This window comes from Eublepharis macularius, chromosome 17 (genome assembly GCF_028583425.1).
Source record: "Eublepharis macularius isolate TG4126 chromosome 17, MPM_Emac_v1.0, whole genome shotgun sequence".
Classification (NCBI taxonomy): Eukaryota; Metazoa; Chordata; class Lepidosauria; order Squamata; family Eublepharidae; genus Eublepharis; species Eublepharis macularius.
Window position 1 is genome coordinate 32,501,975 of NC_072806.1, and position 23,303 is coordinate 32,525,277.

The 23,303-nt window shown below is 46.0% G+C and overlaps 1 protein-coding gene across 2 annotated transcripts in view; it reads left to right on the forward strand.

Moving 5' to 3' along the window:
• DHX40 (DEAH-box helicase 40) overlaps positions 1-23,303 on the forward strand; it is a 39,890-nt gene that overhangs the window by 9,822 nt on the left and 6,765 nt on the right. For both annotated transcript variants that reach the window (XM_055001734.1, XM_055001733.1), the window contains exons 5-13: positions 724-954; positions 3,322-3,388; positions 5,352-5,483; positions 11,239-11,338; positions 12,311-12,397; positions 15,788-15,970; positions 17,041-17,121; positions 18,320-18,477; positions 22,792-22,906. In XM_055001734.1, coding sequence (XP_054857709.1) covers positions 724-954; positions 3,322-3,388; positions 5,352-5,483; positions 11,239-11,338; positions 12,311-12,397; positions 15,788-15,970; positions 17,041-17,121; positions 18,320-18,477; positions 22,792-22,906 — 1,154 coding nt within the window. The remainder of the gene's footprint in view (positions 1-723; positions 955-3,321; positions 3,389-5,351; positions 5,484-11,238; positions 11,339-12,310; positions 12,398-15,787; positions 15,971-17,040; positions 17,122-18,319; positions 18,478-22,791; positions 22,907-23,303) is intronic.

The window sequence follows — 23,303 nt, forward strand, 5'->3', positions numbered from 1 at the left end:
TCCATGGCGTGCGCCCCCGCCCCTGGGCCGACGCCCCTCCAGTGCCTTAGCACCGGAGGCGGCTGCTGGCCCAGCCTCAATGGGCGGTCCAGCCCTGATTGGGAGGGTGGAAAGGCAGTCTAGCTAGTATAAAACATAGTTATGTAGGCTGTGGAGAAAGTGATAGGGAGAACTTTTTCTCCCTCTCTCAAATGACCAGGGCTTGGGGGGCATCCATTGAAGCTGATGGAAGTATGCAGAGGACATTCATAATTAACTTGTTGCTGTGCCCACTGCCTCGGAAGTGATAACCACTAGCTTAGATGGCTTCAAAAAGGCAAGTTTGGGAAGAGGCCATGGCTCCGAGGTAGAACATTTGCTTTTTGCACAAACATCACAGCTTCAGTCCCTGGAAGCTCCACTTAAAAGGATCAGATAAGAGCAGATGCAAAAGACACATCAGGCACATGAGATGCTGGGGAGGCCCACTGTAAGCCAGAGGATGCAGTGCGGACCCCGAGAGACCAATGGTTTGACTCAACATAAGGGAGCTTCATGGGTCTCTGTTAATGTTGCCCTGTGGCCTGGATCACCCAGGGTCGATCTGTGCAGGTGGGCAGGGGGCTTGTGGGCAGTCAGTCACGCGGCCCCTGGAATGACCTTGAAGTCTTCTGTCCATCACTGGGATGTTACAAGTCCATTTTCTGTTTCTTGGCTCTTCCACGCCCCCCCCCCCTTTATCAGGACATCCTGTTTGGCTTGCTGAAGCAAATGTTCCTTGAGAAGAAACCCCCTGACCGAAAGAAGCCTCTCAAGGTGGTGATAATGTCGGCCACCTTAGACACTGGCAAGTTTTCTGAGTTCTTCGGTGGCTGCTTGGTGGTGGATATCCCAGGAAGGAGCTACCCGGTGAAGGAGATATTCTGTGACCTTTTGGGCCAGAGGGATGCCGAAAGCTCTGCATATGTGACAGAGGTGTGGCTGCTTGCTGATTGGACTGATTTATGTAACATTATGCTTCTCACTGGACCTTGCATTTAAGATCTGGAGAAAAAGATATATGGTAGCCCTTTTCAGCGGTGGGCAGCTTGGAGTCTGGGGGGGGATGGGGGGGCTAATGCAGGCCGTGTGTGATCTTGCCTGGCTGGCTGGCGAGGCTTTCTCTTCTCGCCTCGGTGTGGCCATCTCTGACATTTTTAGCTCATGCTTCCTCCAAGGACCACAGGGTGTGGCACTTTTTTCCTTCGCTGCAGAGTCAACGTATGGTACCAGTTATTTAATAAGCCAAAGGGTGGCTAGAAGGTAGACACCAAAGACTTTGGTACATGGAAAGTCTCGGATGGAACCGTAAGGATTCTGCATTCAAGCCCCTACTCAGCCCGTACTACGGACCAGTCACTTTCTCTTGGCATGGCTTCTACTTCACAGGGGAAAAACGAAGCTGGCAGAACCTTGCATAGTACACTGAGCACCTTGGAGGAAGGCTGGGTTAAAAATGTGATAGATACATCCTCGCAGCAACCCTGCAAGATAGGTTAAGCTGAGGGTGGGTGACCCAGAAAAGGTCATCCAGTGAGGGTTGTGGTTGCAGAAAGATTAGAACCCATAACTTTCCAGGATCAGCACACTAACAAACACTGTCTACCTTTCTCCTTTATTATGAATTACCTTTCTCTGGGTGCATAGAGGGAGGAACTGAAGAGAGCACAGGATTTTTTTTTTAATGTCATAACTTCCTAACTCAGGGTTTCGCAGGACATTGTCAAGGGTCCCGCGAGAAACAGGCCAAGAATTCAATATCTGTGCAAAAATGAAAAAGCCCAGATATCACACTGAAAGTAAACCTTATATTGACCTTGAAAGTGAACCTTATTTTGATGTTTAAGTAAACTTTATTTTGATATGTTATTTTGATATTTGAAAGAAAAACTTGAGATAATACCAAAAAAAAGACAGGAAAATGTTTCCTCTTTTTTTGTTATGATATAAGCTGAGACATATGTATAAAACAGCTCTTTACAAATACATTTTCTTGACAGTGATTCTGCAGTCATTGAATTGTGCTTGCTGCAATCAACTTTTTCTGGCTTGTAAATGTATACACACATACACAGATTCATACAAACACATGGTGGGGGGAATACCTTTAATGACCGTTTATGTGTCTGTGGGTGGGTGGTTGTGTTTGTTTGTTTTCAGTCAGGATTACCTTACAAGAAGGTTTTTTAAAAAGGAGGATGCTTATGTATGTGTACACCCTGTTTTTCTGGCCACCAGTAGTTCACAAGGGTGGATTTCAAGGCGGGCTAATGGTAAAGGTCATATAGCAGCCATGTTGCCATTGATCTGTGGTCTCTTTTGGGTCCAGACAATTTTTTTTTTTATAAAGAATTTTTATTGGATGGGTCAAAATACTCCAATCATAATACATAACTTCAATATCCATCACATTATAATAATCCCACCCATTCACCCCCCTTTTCAGTTGACTTCCAACAGTTTTCCATTCCCCTTATATATACTACTTCCCTATCTCCTATTTTATTAACACCTATTTCTATATTATAATATATAGTATACATCTATATCTACTAATTTTGAAATACATCTCTTATTTAGATTTCCACATTACTATAAAATATACTATATCACTCTTAACTATACAATATCATAATTCAATCTCTAACTAATATCAAGTAAAGATCTATCTTCCCCTCTTAACAGCTATCCAAAGACCACATTTTATCCTTCCCCACGTAATTCTTAAGTTTCTCCCAACGCAAAGCATATTCCAATGTGTCTTGTTCTTTCAATTTCCTCGTTAGCTTGTCCATTTCTGCCATGTTCAATATTTTCAAAATCCAATCTTCCACTGATGGTATCTCTTGAGTCTTCCATAGTTGAGCATAACAAATTCTAGCCGCAGTAATCATATAAAACACCACTACTCTGTCCATTTTGTCAAACACTTCTAGGTTCATACATAATAACAACAATTCTGGGGTTCTAATCACATTTTTCGGTAAAACATCTGACATAACCTCTATAATTTGCCCCCAGAACTGTTTAGCTTTTTCACATGTCCAGGCCATTCATAAAGTAGTTCCAGTTCAGGGCTCTTCTCTTGGGAAGAAGACCTCTCGACAGGGAGTGTCCAGCGGTTATACAGGGTCATGCTTTGCCATGGAGGAAATGTAAGGTGTGAAACCTTCATCTCTTTGGCCGCGACGCATCGTTTTCCTTCATTTGTGTTTACGCCAGAAGAAGACGGTGTGGGTATTTGAGAGAGAAGCGATCTTCTTTTTATTGAGCTCCTAATCCAATTGACTCTTCTCGTTTCAGACAGTAAACGTGACCTTGGACATCCACTTGAACAGCTTGGCTGGTGACATCTTGGTTTTTCTGACGGGTGAGAGTTTTGTCTTCTGTCCCAACATTTGATGCTGTGCTGTGCAGAAGAATTGCTTTCCCTAGCAAAAGCAATCAAAGGAATTGCGTCTCGGATGCCAGCGGGCTTCTTGGTTGGTGCCCAAATGAATCCCCTGGATTTTCTCTGTAAATCAGCATTTTGCAGTCTGTAAAATGCTGTGAAGCTGCTGACTTGGGGAGGGAGGGAAGGGCTGGCAGAGCTGCTCTGTTCCTGGGCAGTGTTGGAGAGCTGGCATGACGTTCTGCTTGCTAAAGTTGTTTATCGAGATAACAATAACAATATATTGGGTGCACTTTGGTAATGGTGCTTATGGTGGTTTACAAAGTTGAAACATAAAACAACAAAGGTTAATTATTAGTAAAATGACCTAATACTAATACTTAGCTTTCAGTGTTCAGCGCGCTTGATGTGCATGATGGTATAACTTTCAACAGCCCCATAAGTAGGCCACCTGCAAGCAAAGCAGGTACTTCCATTTCAGAGTTATGGTCTTTCCTCCTATGTGCTGCTGTATACCATTGGCCACCCACCCGCCCAGATTCTGTCTTTGGCATTGGCTTTCCAGGAGTCAAACTGAGTCCAGGAGTCTCCGTTGAGATCCTTGAACTGGAGATGCTGAGGAGTGAACCCGGGACCACTGTGGTAAAGGGCCTATATAATCTGTGTTGTACTAGATTATCGGTCCATCACATTCTGCATTGCCTGCCCTCCAGGGTGCTGGGGACTGCAAGATATTTCTAACATGCTGCCTGAGATCAGACAGGCCAGGGATTGAACCTGGACATGCAAAGTGGGGGCTCTGCAATTGATTGACAGCCTGTCCCTAGTTTTGGCATCCCTTGTTGGTGCTTCTGGCTCTGGTCACCCGCTTTCTCTGTTGACCAGAGTGAGATGTTGGGTTAAAGGCAGGGGCGGCGCAAGGGTTTACCACGCTCGCGGCCGGCCGGCTGGCCGAGTGCCCCTGCGTGCGCGCATGCGCACGCACCAGCCTGCGTGATGACATCATGTGTGACGTCATCATGGGAGCGCACGCACCGCCGCCGTTCCGATTGCTGCGGCGGGCGGCCTCCGAGCTCTCCCGCTCGGTTGCCTGCGCCGCCGCAGATGCCTGCCCGTGGTGGCTGCGCCTGGCCGGGGGCTTGTGCTGGCGGCGGCAGTGGCGCGGGATGGGAGGGATAGGAGGCTGGTGCTTTGTGGCGCGCGCTCCCACGCGCCGCACCTCCTCGGCGCTCACACCGGCACCCTGCGCCTGCAGCCACCGCCTACCTGGCCTCAATAGGCCCGCCGCCCCTGGTTAAGGGCCTGATGCCCCCCAGGTCCTGGACTGGAGATACCTGTGGGCTTGACTCCTGACTCTGTCCCAGTGGCAGCATTTGGCGTATTGTCCGCTGGTGATACTTGGATGGTTTGTGGAAGTCCTTTGAGGTTTCTATGAAGCCAGTCCCCTTGAGGGGACTGAGGGGATTTGCATTCTAGTTTGCTCCAAAATTGCTCTAAAATTATAGGCTTGTACGGCGTTGCAATTCTGCAAGCAGCCCAAGGGTGGAGTTGGGCATACAGTTCTGCTGTGTGAGAATCTCAGCTTTTGCTTTGAATTACCCACGTCCCTAGCTCTTACAGCTGTAAAGATAAACTTGAAAGTGTGTGAGAAATGCCAGATGAAATCTAAGGGCTAACTGAGTAAGATTTCCAGTAGTCTGGGGAGGGGGGGGGACTCAGGATGGGGGGGGGAGGAAGTGCTTTTATACCCCACCTAGCTTCTTACTCCTCCTTGTGACTTGCAAAAAGATTAGAAACGGCAAACTGATGCAAGACAGGAGGAAGTGTGTCCCTCTGCTGAACTGGCCTGACAGGTTGCAGCATTTGCTTGTTTCCTTTGAAAAACCTACAGCCTGAGCCAGCCGGCGTGATCTTGGAGCTGACTGTCATTCTTCCATTGTAGGTCAGTCTGAGATTGAGAGGGCCTGCCGGCTCCTGTTCCAGAAGGCCGAGGCCATCAACTACCGTCTTGACGTCAAAGACTGCTCAGTCAGTGGCCTCCTCCTGCTGCCGTTGTATGGCTCGATGCCAACAGGTGGATCTGCATTTTAACAACAGCCTTGTGCCTTTTACTTACTTCTTTGCTTCGTTTGGGCCGCTCCTTTCTCCCTGGTGGGGATGCAAACACACTTTTAGTGAAATCCTAAGCAGTCACTCCAGTCTAAGCCCATTGAAATCAACGGACTTTGACTGGAGTAACTCTGCTTAGGATTTCACTAAAAGGGTCTTATGTCATTCTCCTTACAACAACCCTGTGAGGTAGGTTACACCTGGAAGTTGTACGACTGGTCCAAGGTCATCTAGCGAGTTTCCATGGCAGAGTGAGATTTCACACTTAGCTGTCCTGCATCCTAGTCCTATACTCTAACCACTACACCACACTGGCTCTCTTGACATCTTCCTCTGTGGGTCCCTTCTTCTTACCATCTATTTCTGCTGCAGTAACAGTTAGGGTAGGAGCCCTGTGGTGCAGAGTGGTAAGCAAAAGTGCTGCAGCCCAAGCTTTGCTCACGACCTGAGTTCGATCCTGGCAGAAGCCGAGTTTAAGTAGCCAGCTCAAGGTTGACTCAGCCTTCTATCCTTCCAAGGTCGGTAAAATGAGTACCCAGGTTTCTGGGGGTAAAGTGTAGATGACGGGAAGGCAATGGCAAACCACCCCGTAAAAAGTCTGCCAAGAAAACGTCGTGCTGCGATGTCCCTCATGGGTCAGTAATGACTCGGTGCTTGCACAGGGGGACTACCTTTAACAGTTAAGGCAGAGGTATGGTCAGTGATTTTCACCATGCAGGTGAAAGATACTGATCTAGCCAAAGTTACTAAGGTTCTGGATCATTGTAATGCTCTCTACATGGGCCTGCCGTTGAAATGTTCTGGGGGGAAACCTACAAAGTACTTTTCGTGCTTGTTCCACTGGCTTCTAGCAGATTGCTCTGGTGTGGTTTGAATTGTCTGCTTGATGCTGTCCCGGAATGCAGCTGCCTGGTTACAGGCCAAGTACAGCTGCATTCAGCACATAATACCAAGGAGGATATCGCTTCGCTGATTTTCTGGGCTCAAGATACACCAGTCTGGGACCAGGATAAGTTAAGAACTGCCTTCTTGCACGTCATCCATCCCATATATTTTAAGTCACCGGAGGGGCCCTGTTCCATGGTCCCCCACTGTCAGAGCACTGGTGGGTACTCATGTGGGTCAGGGTTTTCTTGAAAAGTTAAAAACGTATTTATTCTATTTTTCAGCCAAAAATTAATTCCTGAACAGGTTTACAAATATTTATAGCCAACTAAAACATAATTAAAGATCAGAATTCAAATCTGATGTTAGGAAAATAATTCCCAGGTGTGCAGGACCCTGATTTAGATTGGGCGTATGTCATTTGGAGAGAGGAGGCTTAAACCGCCACCCATCCGCTGATTTTTTTCCCAGTCTGAAATGGCCCCAAGGAACCACAGTTTTCCCCCTTGTGAAAAAAATACGGGTCCTTGTGGGCTATGTGCAAGTTTCCCCAGTGGGGCAGATGGTGGCTCCCTGCGCTGTTCTAGGTTGGAAAAACGGTTTAGGAAATGAGGCTCGAGTGTCTCCCCAAGAACCATAGTCCTGATCTGAAATGGACCCCATGTGCCTTGGATGTCGGTTTCAAGCATGAAACTTGTGGAGTCTTTCTGATTGACAGGACCTGGGGGGGGGCAGGGGGGGCAGTGGTGGGTGGGAGGGCACTCACAACTCCATTGTCCCATGTAGTCGGGTCCTCAGTTGGGCCTAGGACGGGGAGGGTGTCTGGCTGCTGCCTGGTTCTCTTTCTGGCCTTGCTGACAGATTATGGAATTATATTGTTTAGCAGCCAGGAGGCTGGTGAAGGCAATTTTGTCTTGCAGACAAAAAACAAACAAACCCATTGTTTTGCTGCTGGGGCTTGTGTTGTACCGCTGTTTTGCTGGTTGATGTTTTGTGCTCTTACTGGGTTTATTTTGCGGTCTGTTTTACATTTTATTTTTTCAAAAAAAAATTCTGAACTGCTTTGTGGGTATATTTAACTCAAAAAGCAGCAACAGAAGTATTCTAAATAAATACATTGTTCAGAAATCCCTATGAGGTGTAGCATCCTGAAATGTCAGCTTTGTTTCGGGGAATGTTTCTAGTCCTCATTATTGTTAAAGAATGAAAGCACATAAGCAGTATTGAGGGGGAGGTCTTGGAAACTGGAGGGAGCCACCTGAGCGGACACAGGCTGCTCCTCTTGGTCATGCAAAATTTATGATGTCCAATATTACCCCCCCCCCTACGCGCGCACACACAAAAATGTTGCAGTATGATGAAAGCAGTGACCAAGAATTGGAAGTCCTGACCTGGGAGTTAGAAATTGTCCTGGGTCTTCTCCACCTGTCGTTTATGGACTGCTGCTTAAAGCCTTGGGAAGCTTTTTGTATTGATCCCTTTAGTCATTTAAAATCCCAGATTGATTTGCTTGCTTGGTAAGCAGCTCTGGGTCTATTTAAAAAAGATGCATGTAGGCCAGGCTTCCAGCTTGGCGTGTTAAGCTCTTGAGGAAGAAATTTCCCGAAGGAGCGTGATGCCAGCTCTGTGTATGTGTCAGAGGAAGAGATGCTATCTCAGGACCGAGCCCTTTTTTTTTGTTTTGTTTAGAGTATAAACCCTAGATCTAGTTCAAGTAGTGGGAGGCCTGGCTATAAGCAACTAAGGAGAGAGGAAGAGTGCTATTATCTAATTTAGCTGTGCTGTTATAGATTCTGAATATACTTTTCTATTAGCTTAAATTTAACTCAAATATAGTGCTTGTATACATTTCTATGCGCTTTCTATTGTTACGTCTTTTCTTTTTAAATAAAAAAAGAGTCCAGTAGCACCTTTAAGACTAACCAATTTTATTGTAGCATAAGCTTTCGTAGTCTTAAAGGTGCTACTGGACTCTTTTTGATTTTGCTACTACAGACTAACACGGCTAACTCCTCTGGATCTTTTTAAATAAAATCTGTACTTAAAAAAAAAAGACGTGAGAGGAAGGAGCGGCGGGGGGGGGGCGGGCTGCAATAAAACAGTTTACGAGATTTCATTGCATCTGCATCCTGCAAGAACTTTGTCGTGTTCTTTCAGCATGCAGACCCTCTGCGTACCGTTAAACGTTTCTCAGCAATGCTGGCCCAAATGATTGGGCTGTATTTCCTGTTCTTAGCCCTGCCCCGTAGCCTCTGCCCCTCCTGCTTTGCCCTGCTCAGTGCCCCCAAAGTCTCCTGCTACTGTAAACAGCTCTGCTTTGGGGCTTCCTTGCTCTGTGCCCCCAAATTCCTCTCGCTTGTCCTTTGGGCTCCTCCCCAAAACTGACTTCTTCCGTCATGTCTTTGGCTTAGGGCTTTGGTCCTGAGACTTGGGTTTGACGGTTCGTCCTCAGGGCAGCCGTGGTCACTGCTACATGCGGAGGTTGGAGATGAGTGACAATATCAAGACTCTAGCTAGTGGCATTTGAATTTAGCACACGGTGAATTTCCGTGATTCTTTTTTTTTTTTAAGAATTTTTATTGGATGGGTTAACAAACATAAACATAATAATCATTATCATTTTCCACCCCATTGCATTTTCCCCATCCTTCCCCCCCCTTTCCTAATGACTCCCAACAGTTTTCCATACCCAACTTAACCTAAAGAATATATAATATAAATTCTTAAAGTCTATAATACTATATATAATATATATCTATATAATACATATATGTATTATATACTATGTATATAATACATAGTAATCTAGTCTATTTACTTGTATTAACTATCTTAATATAATACTTATCTAAATTAAGAGTATAAAAATTATATAAGTATATAATAGGTACATATACTAACTGAAAGAAAATATATATATATATGTAATATACTTCCTTAAATACCGTGATTCTTTTTTTGTACGTGAGAATCTGTAGTCAGTCTCTTCAAACAAAGCCACGGTTGTGTCTACGCACATCCACAAATATCATGCGCTACAGTTCCTAGTGGTGTGTGATGCACCATATCTGTCAGTACTGAATAATATCAACAGGGCCTGCCTTGTGAATCTAAAGGATTGGGATGCTGGCGATCTAGCAATCCTACCAGGGGTTAGCCCTTTAGTTCTTCTCCCCAACTGAAATGAAGGCTAAATATGTGCACACCCAGGTGGGGGTGGGGGGATGTGGTTACAGGCTTCCCTTGTTGACCCTCACCTCTTCCTCTGTCCCCCTCGAACAATTTAGATCAGGGGGGTCTCCAGCCTTTTAAAACCGGTGGGAACCTTTGGAATTCTGACACATGGCGGTGGGTACAACTACCAGAGGCGGAGCCAGCCACAAAATGTCAGAGATTGACGTCCTGCATAATTCTACTAGTAACTCTTTGACATTCCAGGCAGAAGCTCTGTTTAAGAGGATGCCTTTTAAAATGGACATTGTAATGATTGTAAGTGCATATGTGTCTTTAAATGCTTGGTGTGATACAGATGAAGAGTGGGGGTGACAGGGATGAGGGAGTGAGATGACCGGTTGATGTCTGAGAGGGTGGGTGGAGGGAATGCAGTTTTTAGTTACTGAGCAGAGACAGAAAAGTTCAGTCTGGGCAAAGCAGGCAACCTGTGGAAGACTGAGGGGATTTGCATTCTAGTTCAGTCAGGCAACCTGTGTGGAAGCCTGAACTTTGTGTGTCTGTGAGAGAACATTCATTCTCTCTGAAGCAGGCAAACTGTATGTGCGCCTGAGAGGGAAAGTTTATGTGTATCTCTGTGAATGAGCCTATGTGAGGAAACTTTAAGAACTGAGAACTGTCTTTGAAACCATCAAGCTTAATTAACAGTATGAAACCGATACGCCTCTTGTAAAAATAAAAGTTTATTTTGTTTTTGTTTTTTTATCCCAGAGTATCTGTGATTCCTATATATCCCATTCCTATCCTCAGCCACATAGACCCACAAAGGAGCCTGACACTTGGGCATGTTATTAAAGGGGAAATTTACACGAACTATTTTGGAATATAATTCCTGGTGATAGCAGTCTACCCAGAAGGTGTAAGAAGAGGGTTAGAGGCAAAATCTAACTAAGGACAGAAAGGGGATTGTAACAAACATATTATTTTAAAACATTTTGTTGCATGCTGCTTCTGCCACGCAGTGAACAACCTTGTGCGTTCGTGGCACCTGTCGCTGAAGCAGGTTTTTAAAAATATGAACCACCAATCAGATGTCCGATGGCCAGTCGGAAGTCCTGCTTGGCAAAAGTCTTACTTGACCTCACCCACTATCTAAAAGCACTTGGCAGGTGCCGGGAAAGGTGACAGCAAGTGCTGTTGTGCTTACGGGTGCCATGTGGGGGCCTGGTTTATATGGTAAACTCCATGGGACAGAGATCTGGCTCTTTTTTTGTCTGTTACTCCAGATAATCCTCCACAGTGCTACTGCTCCATTAAGGTGGCATTTTAAAAACTATTAAACTTTTTAATGCCACTTTTCTACCCAGCTTAGGGGTTCCTAAGGTTTCAAACAAAACATTAAAACAGATTTTTAAAATGCATAAGGTCAAAACAGTTAAACAAAGCACATATATTGTTAAAACACATACACAAGAAAGAGGGAATGCCAGATAAAACAGGTAAATCTCCATCCACCGGTGGAAGACTATGATAGAGGGGGACAAACAGATAGTAACACAAATAATGTAACATGAATAATGTCTCGTGATTAATCCTGCCTTCATACAATGATCCGTTTCAACAAGCTGTAACTTGGCTTTTCCTGGCTTTTCTCTTTTATTTAGATCAGCAGAGGAGAATATTTCTCCCTTCTCCCCCAGGTATCAGAAAATGCGTGGTGGCCACAAACATCGCAGCCACATCCCTGACTATTGATGGAATCAGGTTTGCCATTCTGCCTGTTTTGATAAGGGGAAGCAACAAGGGTAACGGGATATAATAGGATGGGTTATGCAGTTTGTTAAGAGCAGCAGGATTCTAATCTGGAGAGCCAGGTTTGATTCCCCACTCCTCTGCCAGAAGCCAGCGGGGTGACCTTGGGCCAGTCACAGCTTCTCAGAGCTCTCTCAGCTGTGCCCACCTCACAGGGTGATTGTCGTGAGGATAATAACAACGCACTTTGTACACCACTCTTAAGTGTGGCATTCAGTCGTCCTGAAGGGCGGTATATAAATGGAATGTTGTTGTTGCATTCTGCTTCATACAAACTGGCAATATTGGTATCAAATAATATAAAGTAAACCACCCACCCATAATGAAATACACTGACTGTAGAACACAAAACATGCAACCCTCTTAAGAACAGAAAAATGAACTCAAGTTAGAATTACAAAAGACCACTGTGGGCAACACCCTGGGAGAAGACGTGTGGTCGAAGTGCAATTTCTAACTCCTTCCCTTGAGGCTATTGTCATTATTCTGCAAGGATTTGTTGAAACCAAACAGCAAGGCGAAGCTTTCTGATCCTTGCCGAAGAGAATTCCCCCCCCCCCCCAAAATCTGGCAGGCCATTCCAAAGTGTGTGCGCTCTCACCAACTAAGATGTAGATCTTACAGTGGTCAGATGTACCTCAAGAAGGTGGTACTGAACTGGCATGTGGGCCTAGAAAAGGGAAGGCAGCCCCTCAAAGGGTTTGGTCCCTTGGCGGCTTCCCACCTGGGCAGTGCACACAGCTGGACCCTGCTTAGCTTCAGCTGTATATCTTCACCTTCCGAGTATTTCTTGGAATACTTGGATCTTTCTGACTCCTCTTCTTGCCAACTGGGTTTGCAAACCCAGTGCTGGTCTTGGGAATTTAGGAACTCCCCTGTATTTAACAGCATGAATCACACTTGTGTTTCCCCCCTCCCCCAAAGGTACGTGGTTGACAGTGGTTTTGTGAAGCAAGTAAACCATAACCCGAGAGTGGGCTTGGACACGTTGGAGGTGGTCCCCATTTCCAAGTAAGTTTCAAGAAACATGTTACTGTTTTCTGGCTAGGAAAGAAAACATGTGGACTACGAACCTGTAGTTTATCCACAGGGTGGAAAAAGAAGATGATGAGGCAAAATGTGGATGTCAAGGCAGAAGCCCATGTGACCTCCACAGAGCTCATGGGAAAAGATTTTATTTGGGGTGGGAAGAGAGAGAGCTTATCCAAGATCGTCTTTTGAAAAAGCCACCTAGCAAAACAATAGAGATAGACGGGACTGAAGTGGCACATAGGAATTGCTTTGATGGATTGGGCCAAGGTTCTGCCTGGCCCAGTTTTCTGTTTCCAACAGATGTCCCTAGGAACTCAGGCTCAGCATGAATCAAGGCTGGTGCGGGGCAGGAACCCTGAGTCCTGAGGAGGTTTAGATGGAGATTCATCCTGTACACGGCCACAAAACTCTAGAAAGGAGGGGACTACAAGGGGACTAGCCAAAGGCGCTTCCTTGCATCAGCAGGGCAAAGCAGGATGCGTGATGGCCCCTGACAGGAGGTGGGCACGAACTGAAACATGAATTAAAGTTCGTCATGAACCAGGCCGTTTTTTGATTTGCAAACCAGCGGTTCGTCGGAGGGCATTTTTGATGAACTGTGACGATTTTGAGGCCAGTTCGTTTGTTGTCACTGCAGACAGCCTGGCACTGATCAATCAGTTTCCTAGGCAATGGGGCGATGGGCTTTCTGCAGACCTTCTGCTGTCCCAGAAGTGACGTATTCATGAAGCAAATGAACCAGTTTGCGAACTGGGCAATTTCATGCCAGTTTGTGGTTTGTGAAACACAACAAACCACGAACCTCAATGAGCTGCCATTTTCCCGGTTCGTGCCCATCTCTACCCCTGACTCCTTAAAATGTTTCTGGTCAGGCTCACTCACTTTTGTGAGCTACTGTTTGCTGCTTTACTCATGGGGAAGCTGCTCCAGCTCCACCCTCCAGGCAGGCAGGTTGCATTTTGAACTGCTACCCTCTGCTCAGAACTCCCCACAAATAGAAAACCAGCTCATCAAGCAGAGAGAGGAGGTAGACCTTTTCACCCGGCTGAGGTCCTTTTCTGTTTGCATGGAGTTTTTCGTGAGAGAGAACATTCAAAGCCAGAATCCGCCGCCTACAATCTGAAGTAGGGCAGCTCGTTCTACTGCCTTGCTTTTCTGCATGTGTGAACAGGGCCTGAGAAACGCCCACACAATGAATCACAGTTGCAGCCGCGCTTGGAATACGATACACAGTTCTGGTCAGATCGGACGAGATTTGCAGAGGAGGGAGAGCAAAATGATCGAGGGGTTGGAACACCTTCTTTATGAGGGAAGGGGGCTAAAGAGTTTGGGACTTTTTTGCTAGGGGGCGGGAATGACTAAAGGGGAACATGGCAAAGGTTTGCAGAAATAAAATGATGAATGGTGTGACTAGAGAAAGATTGCTGCCTTGATCGCTTTCCTCGAGAATTCGGGGGCACCCAACGAAGCTGATGAGCAATAGATTCGGGACAGACCAAAGGAAGTATTTCTTCACTCAAGAAGTAATTAAATTGTGGAATTCGCTCCCAGTGGGTGTAGTGATGGCCACAAACATGGATAGCTTTAAAGGGGTTAGACCTGAGGTTACCAACCCTGTTCTTTAATAACAGCAACTTCTGATGCAGAGGAGTTAGCCGTGTTAGTCTGTGGTAGCAAAATCAAAAAGAGTCCAGTAGCACCTTTAAGACTAACCAATTTTATTGTAGCATAAGCTTTCGAGAACCACAGCTCTCTTTGTCAGATGCATCTGACGAAGAGAACTTGATTCTCGAAAGCTTATGCTACAATAAAATTGGTTAGTCTTAAAGGTGCTACTGGACTCGTTTTGATTTAGCAACTTCTGAGTAATGAAAAAAATATCAAGCTAATTCTGCCCCCCCCCCCCAAATTACCAAGTTTTGTTCTGTCGTAAAACCAGAACACGGACTTAGGAAGTGGATCTTTTTGTGAGTCTTCTCCGAGGGTCTCCGGTATGACCTGAGACCTGATCCCTTTAACTAGAAATGCCAGGGATCGAACCTGGAACTTCCTCCATGCAAAGTGGATGCTCTGCCACTGAGTCACAGCCTCTCCCTTGAATCTGACCCAGCAGGGCTTGTTCTATGCTGAGGACTCCCTTTGTCCTCTGAGTTAGCAGGAGCTGGGCCGGACAGAAACACAGATGAGAATGTGCACATATGAGGTTAGAATCATAGATTCATAGGGTTGGAAGGGACTTCCAGGGTCATCTAGTCCAACCCCCTGCACAGTGCAGGAAATTCACAACTCCCTCCCCTCCCACCCACCCACCCCCCCAGTGACCCCCTGCTCCATGCCCGGAAGATGGCAAAACACTGTCAGGATCCCCAGACCAACTGGCCTGGGGAAAATTGCTTCCTGACCCCAGAGTGGTGATCAGCTTTGCCCTGAGTATGTAAGAAGGGGCCACGAAAACTCTGCTGGATTTATCGTATATAGCTTCTAAGAGGTTGCAGTCTGACAAGGGGGGAAATGGATGAATATATAATCGACTATATAATTGCTAAAATAGTTTGTAGATATGGAAACATTGATAAAGCTAGGGATAAGTAGAGAGGATTGCTATATTAATCAGTTACATAAAGAGAGAAGATGAAATAGTGTTGTAATAATGGAATGAGGAGTTGTTCCTTTTTGATTATTAATTTTTATTACTAAGTGTGGGGAAGGAGGTGGGAGGCGCTAAGTATGTGTAGCATAGAGGAATAATATATAGTAATGGGACTTAACAGTTGCAGTTTTCAAGGGGCTGGGCCACTGGCCGTGTGACCATTTTTTAAGAGGTGCCGGAACTCCGTTCCACTGCGTTCCCGCTGAAAAAAAGCCCTGGTCACATCTGTGATGACGCCACCAATGATAACAGCATCCTCACTTGAAAATCCTGATTTAAGGGACGTGCAGAACAAAATAAACCAATTCCACACCTGTAAACTGCTGAGGGCGGGCAGATGTGTGGAAGAACCATACCCAAACTGATTCCAATGCTTGAGGATTGCCTGCTAAGAAGAGTGTGCAGAAAAGCCCCTAGTTGCTGACCATCCTCAGAATAATGTCTTCACAGTTTTCAGTACATTAAATATGTGGAGTGATTCCGCACACGTTGGATAATGCACTTCCAATCCTCTTTATAGATCATTTGGAACAGATTTTTTTCGTGTGCAGAACAAAAAATCCACCTCAAACGATGGATAAAGTGCATTGAAAGTGCATTATCCAACGTGTGCAGAATCAATCGTGTTTTAGATTAATGGCATCTGCCCACAGCTTTTTGCCATGGGGATTATAAATGGAAACAAATGAGGGCTTTCTCCCCACCGCTTGGTCTTTCAGGAGCGAAGCATTACAACGGGCAGGCCGAGCTGGCAGAACGGTGTCTGGGAAATGCTATCGGGTATACAGCAAGAAATTCTGGGATCAGTGCATGCCGGACCACATGGTCCCAGAGATTCAACGAACCAGCTTGACATCTGTGATCCTCACCTTGAAGTGCCTCGCTATACACAATGTGATAAGGTAGAGACCTTCTCCTGGGTGGGCTGGGGAAGGAAACGGGGCAGGAGGATCTTAAGCTGCACCCACATGTTGGAAGCAAACAGGAGAAGCCATTGATGCCTGTGGGGAAACAGTGATGCCAGCTTGTGTGTTTGATGAGCCTGGAGTTCCTTTGATCAGTACATGACTACACGTCGGCCGTTGGGCCCTAGCTAGTCACAAATGTTGGTTTGAAATCTTTATGTTCTCAGTCAGCTGTCGATATGCAGATGAAAATCTGGAATGGGAATCAGGTTAGCACAATTGTGTGCCGTCAAGAAAAAAGTGAAAAGGCACACCTTGGATTGGGAAGAACCCATTCGAAACGGGCATTAAGGGAATATAGCAGACAACTGGTCTAGCCGCGGATGCAGTTCTGCTCATGCTCACTCTTGAAATCTGTAGCATTCAGGCATCCTGGTTGTATGAATGGTTGCTGCCTCAGGTCATATCTCGAAACATGCTTGTTTGTACATCTGGAATTTACCAGCCTTTTAGTCACATGCAAGGACAGTGTGTCAGAAACTGGAGACGCATTCAAGGTGGCCATAATATAGCTAATATGGCTTAAGCATATTTTTAACATCTGTGGCAAGGCTTTATATGCTACTCTGTGGCAGGTACACTATATGGCAACAGAACCACATGTTTGAGGTTCCCTGAACAGCTCTGTAGGCTGATTAGTCGAATTCCTGGGAAATTTGTCTGGATATTTCAGCCCACAAAGGCTATTAAAAGTTTTTGGGGTTTCTCTAGTATTCTTTGCTTGGTTTTGTTAATTCACTGAAAGACTCACCCAAGAGCTTCTACGTATCTCCCAAAAAAACCCAACTTGAATTTTAGGGAAGTTTAAGGTTCTGATCTTCACAGCTTTAAAAATTATTTCTGGTGACCCAGCTAAAATGTCCGACATGGGCCTTTGTACCACTTCCCTTACCCACCCCCAGGATGCTACAGAAAAACTTAGATCATCTGTAGGTTGACACTGGGCAGTATTCCTGCAGTGGGGTCTTGTACGAGCCTCAATGATCACATGTTTTTTTCCTACATAGGTTTCCATATTTGGACCGTCCAGAAGAGAGACGCATCCTAGAAGCCCTGAAGCAGCTTTATCAATGCAGTGCCATTGACAGGTAAATTTAAGAGCCCGTGGGCCTAAAAACATGTTATATTTTGCACATGTCCTCCTTGGGTCCATCCCAAGGACTTTCCGTCAGACATCAGCTGCAAATTCCCTGTTGGGAACTCCCATTTGGTTTGGGATTACGGGGGGCTTAAACTGTCCTCTCTGTGTTGTTTTCCTTATCTGAAGTGGCCTGGGGGGGTGCTGTTTGCTCTTTGGAGGGGCTGCACATGTACAGATGGCAAACATAAGAAGTTTCCCCAATGGGGCAAATAGTGTTCCTGGGGCCATTTCAGGTTGGGGAAATGGTGCAAGGAGAAGACTTGAAGTCCTTTCTTCTGCCTACCCCAGTCCTGGTCTAAACCGGGCCCCAAATACTTGGGAATTGAGTTCTTAGCGAGGAGCTCACGGCTGACGTCTGACGGAGTGGAGAGTGCACACACATCCTGTAACGTGAGCGGTGGTGGTGGTGGATTCCGGATAAAGGTACTTTCCTAACCAGGCATGCAATCCTGGCTTCTGAGCGGTATGCAGCGGTTCACTGTCAGTCTCGTTGCAAGGACCTCATTCTGCAAAGTCGTGCTAGAAGTGGGCAGAGTTCTATCTTAACCGCTCTCATGTCATCATGCTGGGACACCCCAAGGGGCGAAGCGTGCACTTATGAAACGCCAACGCTAGGGCTAAAACTTAGGAAACTCCACTGCAAGTTCATTTCTGGGTTTAATTCAAACTACTGGTCATTCCCTTTAAAACCCTTCACGACTTGGGACCCGCATATTTGAAGTACTGGCTCCCTCCATATTTCCCTGTGTGCCAACCAGGCAGCCATTTGTTGGCTGTCCCACTACACAGGGAGGTCCGTCTGGCATCAGTTGGAACCTGGGCTCTTTCCATCGTGGCTCTTGCTCTGTGGAATGGGCTTCCTGAGGAGGTGAGACCTCCTTGGAGATCTTCAGGAGATTCTGTAAGGCTTTCTTGTTTGCCAGAACTTCTGGATGGGAGTGAATGGTAGATGTCTTAATGCGGGGAGAGAGGGAAAGACTTGGTATTTAGTTATTTTATTTTGGTTTGATTTGGAAACGTTTTTTAACCATTGTAAGTGGCCTTGAACCACATGGAAAGGCAGAATGTGAACGAACGAACGAACGAACGAGGTTGGGCTGCCATAGGGCCACCAATGGAAAAATAATATATTTTTCCTTTCTTAGGAGAGGCCATGTGACCAAACTTGGCGAGTTCATGGTGCAATTTCCCCTCCCTCCAACCTTAACTTGTGCTGTTCTAAAGTCCATTTCTCTGGGCTGCGAAGACCTGCTCCTCCCAATTGCCGCCATGTTGTCAGTAGAAAAAGTTTTCATTCGACCAGGTAATGGTAACAGGTGGGGGTTGTGCTTAGCAGCTGTGAGATGCTGGTCCCCCTCCTCCAAATGCTTGGTTTCCTGCTTGCCCTGGCTTCCAAGATTTCTGTAGGCATTGCCTTAATTTGTTCCATTTATGGCAATCTGACTTAATTTTTTCTATAATTTTAAAGTGATTTAAGCTCAGATGATTGATATCCGAAGGAATTACGATGCCCAAATAAGAAATTTGTTTCGATGACCAATGGAATTTGTATTTTTGAGTGACTTGCTCCTCTGTGGGTTTTTTTATGTTAACTGGAAGAATCTGTGATTTAGATTGATTAACCACCAGTCCTGAAATTAAGCCGAATTCAGAAAGCAAAAATTGAAGATGATATATTGAAGATAATGGCTTTGTAATATAAATTAACATATCGTCAGCAAACATAATTTAAAGGAATGCGTACCAATATTAATACCTTGTACGTTTACATTTTCCCTTATTGCTGTAGCCAGGGGTTCATGCTGCAGCTTTTGAGTGTGTTGTGCCGCTGCGCAGGTGGGGAGTTGGGGGTACATTGACAGCCTAAAGGGGGGGCAAACAGTGTTTTTTCTTGTAATTGCTAAAACCTCCTCTACCTGCTCAACTGGAGGCGATTCTTACTAGCAGCAGGTGACCAGACAAGGGGTTGCCTCCGTGCCTGAAATCTTGGGAATCGCATAATGCTCAACTCATTGCATTGTTACTAAGGAACAAACGAGATAAGATGCTGGGAGTTCCATGATAGGTGTTCACAGCGTTTTGTATGAATTCAGTTAATCAGACGTGTGGCAGGGGGCTGATTCTGACTGTCAGCAGGGGAGGAGGGTGCTAAACCTTCCCTGGGCTGCTTTCTTAAACTAAAGCAGGCCCAAGGATCAAGATGGGGCCCCTGTACCACCAGGACATGGAGCTTAAAAAAGAAATGGGGAGTTTGGATCACGGGAACCCCCCCCATGTCTCCTCTGGTTTTAGTCTCCTTCTTTCGTAGAAACTGCAGAAGGATCAGTTATGATTGGGAGGGAGGGGTTATACAGCCCCGGGGAAAGGATTGCTGCTGCGCCAGGGCTCTGGTCTGGATCTGACTTGCCAGTGGATACTTTTAGCCCCTTTTGAAGTGACGGGAGATCAGGATCGCCGGTATTTTTCGCCCTGTGTACTTTGGCCCTAAATCTGAAGAGTGCTGCGGCAGATGAGAGGAGTCGAGCACAGGCACGGCACACAGAAGGTCTGAGGTTCGGTTCCTGGGTATCATCTGGCAGGTGCAGAGAAAGGTCATTCTCTGCTTGAGACCCCGACACAGTCCGTGACTCGGAGAAGACGAGGCTCAGTGAGACCATCTCACAGTCGGACTCCACATAAGGCAGCCTCAGATAGATCTGCTTGAACCACAGAACGATTGTTGTCGAAACGACCTTTGTCCCTTTCTGCCTGCATTCTTTGGTGGTGCCCAGTTATCTCTGTCACACATTAACTGGACTTTTTGGCAGGCCGTTCTTACTTTGAAAGAGAGAGGGGGAATTTCTTAATCATTTATCAGCTCTCAGCTACCCGAAACTGAGCCTCTCGGAACCCTTTCCCCCTAAAAACTTATGTTTTGGGGGCTGCGTTGCGGCAGATGAATGGAGGCAGAAAGGCATTCGGCAGGGGCTCAGCGCTTTGTGGGAAAACAAGTTACTTAGCTCCATTCTGACTTAAAAGCCAAGTCTTTGTGGCCAGGTCCCGTGCATCGGAATGCATATTTTACAGTACAAAAATCTTCTTTCCTTTCACAAAAAGGTACTGCAAGAGGCATATAAAACTTGGCTCACATAAAATATTGTTGTACTGTTGCTTTTCATGGCGACCGTGTTGTGGAAGGGGTAAAGAGCCCATAAAATGCCAAAGAGAAGCTTGTGAGTGGGTAGAGAGAAGTTGTGGTGAGGAGTTTTGAGCTGAATTACTGGCAGTGCCATCCTAAACAGAGTTGTGCCTTTCTAAGCCCATTGACTTCAAAGGACTTAGAAGGATACAACTCTGCTTAGGGATGCACAGCAAGAGTACGTGACCGGGCGGTGAAAGTAAAAGACAACAGACCAGAGGCTTTATGTATTTATTATGTATTTATTCAGTTTTTCCCCAATGAGGACTCAAAGTGGCTTACATTGTTTTCTGCTCCTCCATTTTAACCCTGTGAAATAGATTTGGCTGAGAGTATGAGTCTCTCTACATGAGACATCTGACATGTGAGGAACACGTGTCGGGAGATGCCATGTTAGCCAGGAAGGGTAGTTTAAAAAGACAGAGCCGGCGGCAGGGCAAAGGCTTTGCTATACACTGGAGCTGTGTGAAGGGGCTGTGAAATGCCAGAAGGGAAACTTCAGCCCATTATAACCTCTCCAGATCCAGCCCATTTCCATTCCTAGCTGTCCTGTGGTAGTTTTAGAATGGAAATGTGAAATTGACAGAGCCTTTGTGGAGGTGAAGATGAAATTAACAAACCCTCTGAGGGATGATCTCTGCCAGCTCTGTCTTTTTAAACTGTGCCTCCTGGCTACCATTGTGTGTCTCTACACTTGACAAACACGCACCAAGCATCTCATGCAGAGATACTGTCTGACTGACCCAAGGTCACCCAGTGATCACCCATGGCAGAGGAGGGATTTGAACCTTGGTCTCCCAGAGCCTAGTCTGTCTCTAACTACTACACCACACTGATTCTCTTGATTTCAGGAACAGAGAATTGCTTTGTTATAAGTGGCTGTTGGGGAAGCGAAGGCTCCTTTGTAGCTCCTTTGTAGTCCTTAACTGGAAAACAGCTCTGAAACCTAGTGGGTGTGCCTCGTGTTCGTCCCCTTCCTGTTTTGCAGGTGTGCCAAACCCATGCTTCTCCAAAACATGAAGCAGCTGACAATGAACAAAGCCATAAAATAATTGCATCATAAAATACCATTGTCTCACCCCCCCCCAAAGAGAATGCCCAAAGATATATCTCCCTCCCCAAATCAATCACAGATTCTTTACTCTAGAATCACACGTCCCGTCTATAAAAGTACATCAGACCGCTGGTGATCTGTCAAAGCCTTGAAGAAACAGAGTAGCTTTCCTTAATTGCCCAAAGCTTGCAAGAAAAGGTGACTGACACACCTCTTCTGGCAAACAGTTTCAAAGGCTGGGGCCACCACACAGGAGCCCATAGACCACACTGAGGTCAAGCATACCTCCTGAAATAAAGGGACCTCTGGCAGAAGATGTCGAGCCAGCCTAAGCTAGCAAGTGGGCATGTGCAGGGAGAGGCAGTCCTTCACTGATCTGCTCCTGGTTTATGAAGAGCTTAGAAGGTTAAAACTAGTCGAGTTGTGTCTGGAAACCAACCAGCAGCCATTGGCAACTCTTGCAGAAATGGTGTTTCATGTGCGTGTAACATCCTGCCCCAATCAAGTGGCCGGTTACTGCGTTATGCACAAGTGGAAGATTCCAAGTTCCCTTTCAGGGCAGCCCCACAGTAAGAGCGCACCAGACTGGTTTTTTTTTCTTTAGCTGGAGAATGGTGCAGGGCACCAGAGTCAGTCAAAAGCTCAGGCTCAACCCTGCCAAAAGGCAAGCCCCTCTTGCTCTTGCCCAAGCATGTCACTGAGCCCCGTCGTCAGTTGTCACCTGCAACACCCATGCCATAAGTTGGCCCCCTGCATTGTAAGGGGCAAAAGGATGTGCAGTCCTTGCCTTTTTGCATCTCCCTGCAAGGGTCATCATTCACTGTTTCGTAGGAGGGACAGAAATGAGATCCAAAAATGTGACTCTTGAGCCAGCCAAGTATCTGGCCTCTGTGGAAGTAAATAATTTCAGAAGGGCATTTTCTTTGGCCAGGTGTTCTGCTTTTCCATCAGCGGTCGTTGAGGGTAGGTGCAACAAAATCCCCTATGCAGAAAGGCTATGTCTGTGCCCTTTGGGAGAGGTAGAGTCTGCAGAGCACATGTTCTTCAGTTGCCCATTTTATGGAGAGGCTCGTTTAAAAATTATTACTTCACTATTAGACAGGATTCCCAGTCATATAACTACAAATAAAGCGAAGCTGTGCCGGCTCTTAGCCGATAAAAACCACATGATCACATGGCAAGGAGCCAGATTCTGTACAATGACTTTTAAACAGCATGGAATGTATTTTAAAAGTTTTTTAAAAAACTGATGGTTTTTCTTTTTATTGATAGGTGGTTTGGTAACATAATTTTTGTATATCGGTCTTGGTACTGTAATAAAGATGATGATGATCCAAGAACGTGACACTGAAAAGAAATGGTCTCTGTTCTTTGTATTTCTTCAGGAGATCCGCAGAGACGGGAGGAAGCTGAGCTCCGGCACCAGGAGCTGTCTTCGCAAGCAGGGGGATGCAATGACTTTGCAACACTTCTGAACATCTTTGAACAGTGCAAGGCGAGGTACTGACCTGGCAGCTGAACAGGCAGTGGGTGACATCCACTGGAAGAGAGTTTAATACTTTTTAAGATGCCCGGAGTCTTGCACTGGGACTCTGGCCGGGAGTGCCTGGTTCCATGGCAAGGGTGGGGTTTGCTCTTTGGTGGCACTGCCGCAAATACCCAGAGGCTGGTCCTGCAGTTGAGTTCAGAAGGGGTCAGGACCCAAGAGTGCTTCACCTGGTTCTGTGAAGCTGCCGACTCTGGCTTAGCTCCAGTACCGACATTGTGCACGTGGAATTTGTTGCCATAAGGCATTCACTACTTTATATGGGATGGTTGGACAAATTCATCAAGTTATCTGTTGACAATTGTTAGATAACCATAGTTAAATGGAACCTCCATGTTCAGAGGCTGTATG